The sequence below is a fragment of the Euphorbia lathyris genome, chromosome 7, assembly GCF_963576675.1.
Source record: "Euphorbia lathyris chromosome 7, ddEupLath1.1, whole genome shotgun sequence".
In the NCBI taxonomy this organism is placed as follows: Eukaryota; Viridiplantae; Streptophyta; class Magnoliopsida; order Malpighiales; family Euphorbiaceae; genus Euphorbia; species Euphorbia lathyris.
Genome location: NC_088916.1, coordinates 80,997,672 through 81,007,786, shown reverse-complemented (window position 1 = coordinate 81,007,786; position 10,115 = coordinate 80,997,672). Strand labels below are relative to the sequence as shown.

The window sequence follows — 10,115 nt, the reverse complement described above, 5'->3', positions numbered from 1 at the left end:
GTCCCCACGATGTCGCTTCCAAGTAGAATACCGAATGCCAATACTAAACCAAATAGGAAACAAGATATACCCTCTTTTCATTATAACGGAAATAATCGTGACATGTTCTCATTGCAAGCACAAAGGTCATAATGAAAAGGGTTGTGCACTACTAAAACAAGCTGCAAAGGTTAGTATAGACCGTACACAAGTTCTCTTATAAAAATTGCATATAACTTTAACTCCTTCTAAATCGGCTACATATATGCAAGCTGGTTCCAATACTTCTGTCGTAATGCTTTGAATCTGTATAACACACTACTACATGAAGCAACGAGGTCTATATACTTGGAAGCGACATCGTGGGGACATCATGGGGTCCAAGTCGGTTTAGGATAGATTGAGTACTATAAATACTCTCTTATATAAATCCTAATTTTCCACCTCCTTAATAAAAACTATTCTTCTTCTGCCCGTGGACTAGCCAACACAACGTTGGTGAACCACGTAAAATCTGTGTTTTCGATTTTCATTTATTTATCTTTCGCTAAATCCGTACAACAACTTCAATGGACACTTGTACTAATGTTGGAACTTCATCTTGTTTCGGTTATAATAAAAATAGAGAGTTCCTAATACCACTTTTAAATAGTTGAGGGTAAATAAGTGGTCCTGTAAGTGCAGGGATTGTATATGGTTTAGGCCTATGAATAACATATAATATTTTGTTATCGGATCTAAATTGGTATTTTTTTTTTAAATTTAAACTACATTGATGCTGGTTATAAAAAAAAAAAAAAAACTACATTGATGCTATTTTGTAGCATTGATAATTTTCCAAAAACTCTAGGCTATTTTTATAGCCTATCCCATAAATAAACTGATAATTAAACTAAATAATCTAATCTTTAATAATCTATGGATGAATCTAACAATATAGATTATGCAGTCAATGATTAGAGTCAGCATCAATCATTATCAGTCAGAATTCTACACACCAGAAGAAAACCGAATTTACTTGGAAACATCAAAATTCAAATTCAAGAACAAGGCACAAAAGCTAAGGACATGTCTCTCCTTCAAGTAAGCATCTCTTTCTCTCAGTGTGAACCACGTGAATTTTGGAATCTGCTCTCTGGATTGTTCGTTTTCCAAAAATTCCCTGTTTTGGCTCTAACTAGAATGATAGATTAGATTCTCAATGTTCCTCCATTTTCAGGTGTGTTTGTCAACTGGATTTTGAGCAAAATGTTTATTTAATTGAAAATAGGTGTGAATGAATGCGCACATGGTGTTTGATGAAATGCCTTTGCTTTTGCTTCGATTATTTAGGGGGCTTTTTCATGGAATCAAATTTTAGTTTTAGTTTAGGCAGGAGAGAATCTGATTCTGGCTTTTCCAACCTGTAATTATCAGTTCTTCTTCAATTTCTTAATTTTTGCTTTAAAATTGGAAGTTTGTGTCATTTTCAAGCAAAACTATTGAAGCATCTTTGTGAATCCAGATAGATTGATGATTTCTCTGTTTTTTTATTGTTATGATTATGCTATTGTTTCTGATTGAGGTGTTTTTTTAACCAGAAGCTTTGTAAATTCTCAGTCTTATTCCAGAGAGAAGTTTGCTGCTTGGTATTCCACTTGTTTCTCATGTGGGATTTTCTTTTCCTTGATGAGGTTGGTGTCCTTACTTCCTTTTCTCTACATTAGGGGTCTCGAAACGGGTTGTCGTATCATAATCGTGTTATATGATGTAAATGTAGTGTCAAACGGCACTGATGGATCCAGGAATCACTGATTGGGGGTGCTTATCGTGATTTACGGGGGGCTATATTGATATTTTTTTATTGTTTTTATATAAAAAAATATTAAAGTTCTGTTCACAGTTTCTATAAAAAATTTGGCCCCCCAAAACCCCCCTTGGATCTGTCCCTGTCAGAAGGGTTATCGCATCATAATCATGTTATATGATGTGTTATATGATGTAAATGTAGTGTCAAACGGCACTGATGGAGCCCATGAGGGTTGGTCCGAGTGGTAAGGAGTTGAATGTCTGCTTGTCAGTTTGAGGTTCCATTCCCCACTCCAAAATTTAGCCCTTATTAGTAGGTGATCTATGAATTCCACTTTAAATCCTCATCGAGGTCTATGGTTTACGGCACCGATGGATCCCCTGATAGGGGGTGCTTTACGGGTGCTATTTCCAGCGATCAGTGGGTGCTCAAGCCCCCCAAAACCCCCCTGGATCTGTCCTTGTCTGATGGGTTGTCTTTATTAATCAGGTTATCTCCTTTGTTTTGTCTACAGAAATCAAGAGTGTCATGTGGTTGTTACCTATGTTGCATGGGAACACAGACACTTCTCTTTTGTAGTGTTTCATGTCCGTGTCCATGCAACGTAGGTTATTACTCATAGGCATTCTCATGAAGAGTGCACAAGTTGGTTGATTAGTTATTACCTATGTTGCACGGACACTTCTCTTTTGTAGCATTTCTGCGTTTCGTGTCCATGTCCGTGTCCGTGCAACATAGGTTATTACTCATACTCTTCTGAATCTTTTTAAATTGCTATTGTTAAATTGAGTTTTCCATTGATGCAGAATCTATTACTCAATCAAATGCATATTCTTTTGGCAGTTGCAGTGAGTAAATTCCGTCTTCATCATGGCGAAGATAATCGTGGGTGGATCTGAAATGAATCCGGTAGTACTGGTCTCGTTTTTTTCTCTCTTTTTTGGACTGTTTTCTACCGGTTATAGTAGGAATGTTACTTCGAGACCAGCTGTTGTAAATATTGGAGCCATTTTTACATTTGAATCTACTATAGGAAGAGTAGCCAAGGTTGCAATCGACGAAGCTGTGAAAGACGTAAATGCAAATTCGAGTATCCTGCGCGGAACCAAACTCGCTCTACAAATGCATAATTCCAACTGTAGTGGGTTTACAGGCATGGTTGAAGGTAAGTTTCTACCTCCTTCCTTCCCCTTATAAGTTGCTTATTTGACTCGGTATGGAATCGGTTTCAACTTCGCTGAATTTGTGACAGCTTTGCGTTTCATGGAGATGGATATCGTTGCTGTTATAGGCCCCCAATCATCTGTAGTGGGTCATATCATATCCCATGTCGTGAACGAACTCCAAGTTCCTCTATTATCGTTTGCAGCAACAGATCCTACTCTTAACTCGCTTCAGTACCCGTTTTTTGTTAGGACAACACAAAGTGATCTATACCAAATGGCTGCAGTAGCTGAGATTGTTGAGCATTATGACTGGAAGCAGGTTATTGCCATTTTTGTCGACGATGATTACGGAAGAAACGGGATATTAGCTCTAAGTGATAAGCTTGCTGAGCAGCGGTGTAAAATATCCTACAAGGTTGGGATTCAACCACAATCTGAAGTTAATCATGGGGACATCATGGATCTTCTTGTGAAGGTTGCCTTAATGGAGTCTCGAGTTATCGTTCTTCATTTAAATCCGAAAATGGGTTTTACAGTCTTTTCTGTCGCAAAATATCTTGGTATGATCGGTAATGGGTATGTATGGATAGCCACGGATTGGCTGTCATCATTTTTAGATACTTTTTCTCCTCTACCTGCAGAGACCATGGATACAATACAAGGCGTTCTTGCTTTGCGACAACACACACCCGATTCAAGTAGAAAGAGATCCTTTACATCTAGGTGGAGCAAGTTAACTAAGGGCTCTTTCGGGCTGAATTCATATGGACTTTATGCGTACGATTCTGTCTGGCTAATTGCTCATGCTCTTGATGCATTTTTTGACCAGGGTGGCATTATCTCGTTCTCAAACGATTCGAGGTTGCGTTCGATGAAAAGTAGCGATCTTCATCTTGATGCGTTGAGCATCTTTGATGACGGGAAACTTCTTCTAAAGAACATATTGCAGAGTAACCTCGTCGGCTTAACAGGCACTGTGAAGTTTGATTCAGACAAATCCCTGATTCTCCCTGCATATGATGTTATAAATGTGATTGGAACTGGGTTTAGGCGGATCGGTTTCTGGTCCAATTATTCCGGTTTATCAACTGTGGCTCCTGAGATACTCTACACAAGGCCACCTAATCGTTCGAGTTCAAACCAGCAACTGTACCATGTCATTTGGCCTGGAGATACATTAGTCAAACCCCGTGGATGGGTATTCCCGAACAATGGGAAGCAACTGAGAGTCGGTGTGCCTATTCGGGTCGGTTTCAAGGAATTTGTATCACAAGTCAGAGGGACTAACATGTTCAAAGGCTTTTGCATAGATGTATTCACATCTGCTATAAGTTTATTACCATATGCTGTTCCATATCAATTTGTCCCCTTTGGAAACGGCAAGGAAAACCCGAGCTACACCGAGCTTGTGAACTTGTTGACATCTGGTGTGAGTAGCAACTACATGATAATTTACAGTAGTGTTCACATGCACCCTGATGACCACGTGAATTTGGTCATTCGCCGTTGTATCTAGGCTGATTAAAATCTCAGGGTGAAGATTCAAATCATCCTAAGGCTAGGATTTTAATCAGCCTAGATCCAACGGTGAATGACCAAATTCACGTGGTCATTAGGGTCCATGTGACACTACTTTGATAATTTATTGCTTGAAATTCATCGGATTCATTAGAAGTCGGTTTTTCCATTGATTGAATGTTTTGTGTTCTTGTTGCAGTCACTTGATGCTGTTGTTGGTGATATTGCTATAGTCACAAACCGAACCAGAATCGTAGATTTTACGCAGCCATACGTATCATCTGGATTGGTTGTTGTGGCTCCATTTAAGAAGCTGAATACAGGGGCTTGGGCTTTCCTCCGACCGTTTAGTCCTCTTATGTGGACTGTTACTGCTAGCTTCTTCGTTGTCGTTGGTATAGTGGTGTGGATTCTCGAACATAGGTTCAACGATGAGTTCCGAGGCTCTCCCAAACGACAAGCTGTAACAATTTTATGGTCAGTTCTTATATCAGTACTTCATTTTTTATATTTCTGGACTCGCGTTCTAGCAATATTGAGAATTCTGTTATGCGGAGGATGTTTTCAACGAAAATTGATTCGCATATACTCAGTCTTTTGTTTGTTAATGCTTGCAGGTTCAGCCTCTCAACTATGTTTTTCGCCCATAGTAAGTGAAACTATGGAACTCGTGTTTTCGAAATTCGAAATCTTATTTTTCCTTATTGAGGGGTAAATTACATACGTGTTGTACAACTTTTGTCATTTTTCACACTTTGGTGTACAACATTCGATTTTCCACACCAAACTGTACAACATTTTGGTGACCTTCCACTAAAGTGTATAACTGGTAATTATAACCGGTCAATGTGCCATGTCAGCAATTTGACCACCATAAAAGTCAAGATTGCTGATGTGGCACATTGTCCACACCAAATTGTACAACCTGGTGACCTCCCACTAAAGTGTATAGTTGGTAATTATAACCCGTCAACGTGCCACGTCAGCAATTTGACCACCATAAAAGTCAAGATTGCTGATGTGGCACGTTGATCGGTCAACTTTTGAGTTTTAAGGATGTCAATTTGCTGACGTGGCGAGTTGACCGGTTATAATTACCGTGTGTACATTTCAGTGGGAGATCACCAAAATGTTGTACACTTTTGTCTGCAAAATTGAAGATTGTATACCAAAGTGTGAAATAGGACAAAGGTTGTACACCACGTATGTAATTTACCCCCTTATTGAGGCATTTATTTGACAAAGTTCACTTTTGTGCTCCATTGCAGGGGAAACAACAGTGAGCACTCTCGGTCGCCTTGTGTTAGTCATATGGCTCTTTGTGGTTCTAATAATAAACTCGAGCTACACGGCGAGTTTAACATCGATACTCACTGTACAACAGCTATATTCGCCTGTCAAAGGAATTGAAAGCTTGAAGGAAAATGATGAACCCATTGGTTACCAAGTTGGATCTTTTGCCGAGTACTATCTGACTGAGGAACTTGGTATACCGAAGTCTAGGCTCGTTGCCCTCGGCTCGCCTGAAGCGTACGCTACAGCGCTCCAGCGCGGTCCGAAGAAGGAGGGGGGTGTTGCTGCTATTGTTGATGAACTTCCTTATGTTGAAATCTTCCTCTCAAGCCAGTGCACATTCAGGATTGTTGGCCAAGAATTTACCAAAAGTGGCTGGGGTTTTGTGAGTACTTTTCCTGCTCTTTTCATGGTTTTATTTGTCGGGTAAATTACATTCATGACCCCTGAACTTTACACTTACTTTCATTATGGCCCCTGAACTTCAAAGCCGAACATTATGACCCTTGAACTTTACACTTTACTAACATAATGACCCCTTTTAACGTTGACCATGTCAAAATCACCAATAATGGTCTCAAAATGAAAAAATCCAAGAATTAGAGTTGTTTAGACCGTATTTCCCATGGAACCACCATTTTTAATTTTTCAAATCACAATTTTTTGATATTTCTCTCTCTTAACAACCACTTTCTCTCGTAACCAAACAACACCTAAACGGTCTCAAAACTAAAAAATTCAAGAATTAAAGTAGTTCAGAATATCATTTCTACCAGTTCTATAATAGAGGGTTACCTACAGTTGGAATGATCATATTGATCAACGTTAAAAATGGTCATTATGTTAGTCAAGTGTAAAGTTTAGGCCATAATATTCGGTTTTGAAGTTCAGGGGCCATAATGAATGTAAATGAAAAAGTTGAGGGGCTATAATATTCGGTTTTGAAGTTCAGGGGCCATAATGAAAGTAAGTGCAAAGTTTAGGGGCCATGAGTGTAATTTAGCCGTTATTTTTAAAGTATTTGAACTGAAAAATTCTTATCTGAAAAGTGATTATATTCACGAGATTACATCCCTATAATGTTTACAAATCAATGTTCCTATAACAGTACTCGTTAAGTTTGCATCCGATATGGGGTAAATTGCATTGACGGTCACTGAAGTTTAGGGTCTATTTCACAAAGGCCACTGAACTTCGTTTGCTTTCTATAAAATCACTGATCTTCCTATTTAATTTCAATAAAGTCATTTCAGCTAATCTGTTTATAAAGCTCACTGGAACGTTAACGTGACATAAGATAGGTAGCTATATGCTAACTAAGTGCCATGTCGGATAAAGTTGTGATTTTTGAAAAAAAAAATATATCTTAGGATGTGCGTGTGCCACATGCCACACACGTGGCTGGTGCCTTGCTGACACGTTAGCTGTAAAAGTCAGACATATCCGACATCACGCTTAGTTGGCATATAAGTCACGTCATTGCAGTGAGTTTTTATGTTTAAATTGGCCAAAATGACTTTATTGAAACCAAATATGAAATTCGGTGATTTTATCGAAAGAAAATGAAGTTAATTAACTTTTGTGAAATAGACCGTAATCTTCAATAACCATGAGTGCATAGATTTTACCGATTCGATGTGTATTCGGGTGTCATATCTTGTGCTTTCTTCCTTCTCATTTCGCCTTTTCTGCACGCCAGGCATTTCCACGGGACTCTCCATTATCAGTAGACATGTCAACAGCAATTCTAGAGCTATCGGAGAACGGTGATCTACAAAGAATCCACGACAAATGGCTCTTACCCGACAGTTGCAGTTCCGATGCAGCCGAACTCGAATCCGATAGACTTCACCTCGAAAGCTTTTGGGGACTCTTCCTCATATGCGGCATAGCTTGCTTCTTAGCTCTCTTCATACACTTCTGCAAGATCATACACAAGTTACGTCGAGCACCCCCAGAAGAAGAAACCATTTCCCCCGGTGAAGCTAGCGCGCGTTCAGGCACGCGCTCTAGGCGTCTGCAAAGACTTATTTCGATAATGGATGAGAAGAAAGATACGTCGAGGAGAAGGGATAAGAGACGGAAGATGGAGAGATCATTGTCCGATAATGACAGGGATGAAGAGTTAGGAAGAAATACGAAGAGGAAAGGAATGGAACTCACCTGAATATTATAAATTGACGTCGATAATTTTAGTACCGGAATGCTGACTTAGATGATTTACGATATAAATATAACACGCTACGGTAGAGTATATTGTAAGTTTATACACAATGAGTAGCTTAACACCTTATGGTTGAAGCCATTTCAAGTGTTTATATGGGTAAAAGTTGTATCATTTTTTGTAGAAGTTGTAGCAGATCTTGTTCAAAATCCACAGAAAAGCTTATTATTATTAGGCACAAAAAAAAAAAAACATAATTAAGCCCCTGAACTTTACGTGTTTTAATCAATTATTTTTACACATTGATTTTGTTATGGATTTGGTCCTTATTTAACTTTTCCGTCAAGTTTAGGAGATGAGAAGATCGATTTGGCGATTCTAATGATGAAAATCACAAAATGGAAGAGGAGAAAATCGAGTTTGGAAGAATTGACGGGTGTCGAATCCACCAAAGATAAATATAACTTTACTTGACCGAAATATGGATTTGTAAAAAGGGTAAGCAAAGGTCGAACCCAAAGGATTAGTACTGATTTAACTAAGTTAATAACCAAGAAAATAACAAAATTAAATAAAGGGGGTTTGAGTAGATTACTGAACTAAGTCAACAAAAATAACAAAATCAAAATTGAAGTTGAATATAATAAAAAAAGAAGATTTCAGCTAAGGGGTTCTCAGGCAAGGAATTCAATTAGTCTTGATCATTGACAGATAAAATAGACTCTTATACACATACCGGATCAGTTTGGAGTATTCTTCCTTAATATTAAACTAGTCAAGCACGGCAAATAACTAGTTCCTAATCAATAAATAATCTAGCCTCAGCGGTCAAGATTCAATCTATTGACAGCCTTATGAATTAGAAGAACCCGACCTTAGCCAACCGACACTCAGCGTAGACGATTCAGAAACTAAGTTATTTGTTCATTCGACTCAAATAAACCCAATTACTTTTGTATTAATGTCATATGAAAGACAATCTCAGGTTGTCAAATCTGAATCTATTCTTTCAAATACAAAACTAACTTAATTTATATTATCGATTGCTACTATGATTGATTCGTTTAGGTAAAACTCTAACTTTACCAGCCGTATGACAATCCAATTCAAAGAATGACCTCATTCGAAGAATGAATAATCAATTGAGAATAAATCCCTAAAATGCAATGAACAAATAAGCGGTAAGATAAGAATTAAAGCACAACAGCCTCACAATAATGAAGAAAACCTCCTTTGAATTAACCCTTAATTGAAAATTGGAAATTTAGCTATGAATAGCCATGGAGAACAACCTTTCTCTCTTGTGAAGGAGAGAACAAAAATAAAAATAAAAGCTAAACCTAAAAACTGAATGAAAACTACTGAATGTAAAACTCAATTCTGATTATAAAAATAGAATTTAAAACTAAATTCTGACTGATTATAAAACGGAATTTAAAACTGAACTCTCCTTAGAGATAGATCCTCTCCTATTTATAGGAGTTCTCCAACCCTAATTAGGAGATAAATACTAGCTAATTATAAAAAATAAATATTCTAACTTCCTAATACTATTTGGCTTCTTCCTTCCTGATTTGTAGGCTTAAAACTCTTTAATAGACATCTGAAAACGTGATAAATTTGAACAGATTCGCACTTGACATATTTGGAAAGATTTATGTCCGCCTGCTTCTTAGTCTTGGGCAAGACTAACTCTAGTTTCGACTTCAGGTCTTTAAAACAGTTTCATATTTTATCTTTAACCAAATTAGCTCCAAATAGCCCCAATTCAGCTCCTTTCTTCATAATAAGTCCCTGTAGAGGCATAATACACAAAACAATCAATAAAACCCGTGATAACAATCAAACCGGTTAACAAATAGCATAACAAGTGGGTATTTTATCGCTGAAATAGACACTTATCAAGAATATACTGAAAATTAATTTCTATAATTTCGTTTTAGTTTTTAATTTTTATCTCTCCTGGTTAAGGAATTCTTATTTTTATTTATCCATGTCAACAAGCTGAATCGCCCTAACGATGTATGCAGTCCAAACTCGACGAAAAAGTTAAATAAGGGCCTAATCCATAATAGAATCAATGATCAAGGGTTCAATGTGGAAAAATAAATAATCAGAGGCTTAATCCTTAAAACCGCCAAAGTTTCAGGGGCGTAGTTGTGCTTTTTGCCTTATTATTATTATTATTATTAAATTTGTTAGTTAA

At 37.5% G+C, this 10,115-nt stretch overlaps 1 protein-coding gene across 13 annotated transcripts; it reads left to right on the top strand.

The window, feature by feature from the left end:
* The first annotated feature begins 905 nt into the window (after positions 1–905).
* LOC136235216 (glutamate receptor 3.3) lies at positions 906–8,211 on the top strand. 13 transcript variants are annotated; one of them, XM_066024780.1, is made up of 8 exons: positions 906–1,062; positions 1,560–1,652; positions 2,612–2,933; positions 3,021–4,363; positions 4,652–4,929; positions 5,070–5,101; positions 5,721–6,130; positions 7,445–8,211. In XM_066024780.1, the coding sequence occupies exons 3-8, from the start codon at positions 2,639–2,641 to the stop codon at positions 7,910–7,912; spliced, it is 2,826 nt and encodes a 941-aa protein (XP_065880852.1). In that variant the 5' UTR covers positions 906–1,062; positions 1,560–1,652; positions 2,612–2,638; the 3' UTR covers positions 7,913–8,211. The 13 variants fall into 13 exon arrangements, with proteins under 13 accessions (XP_065880852.1, XP_065880858.1, XP_065880859.1 ...); XM_066024786.1 differs by having other exon boundaries at positions 2,575–2,933; XM_066024787.1 differs by having other exon boundaries at positions 909–1,062; positions 1,579–1,652.
* The last annotated feature ends 1,904 nt before the right edge of the window (positions 8,212–10,115 follow it).

What these genes read in the sequence shown, in the direction of transcription:
- LOC136235216 (XM_066024780.1), top strand. Translation starts at nt 2,639, where the DNA reads ATGGCGAAGATAATCGTGGGTGGATCTGAAATGAATCCGGTAGTACTG. An exon ending in GTTTACAGGCATGGTTGAAG is followed by an intron (nt 2,934 to 3,020) that starts GTAAGTTTCTAC and finishes AATTTGTGACAG; the next exon opens with CTTTGCGTTTCATGGAGATG. An exon ending in AACTATGTTTTTCGCCCATA is followed by an intron (nt 5,102 to 5,720) that starts GTAAGTGAAACT and finishes GCTCCATTGCAG; the next exon opens with GGGAAACAACAGTGAGCACT.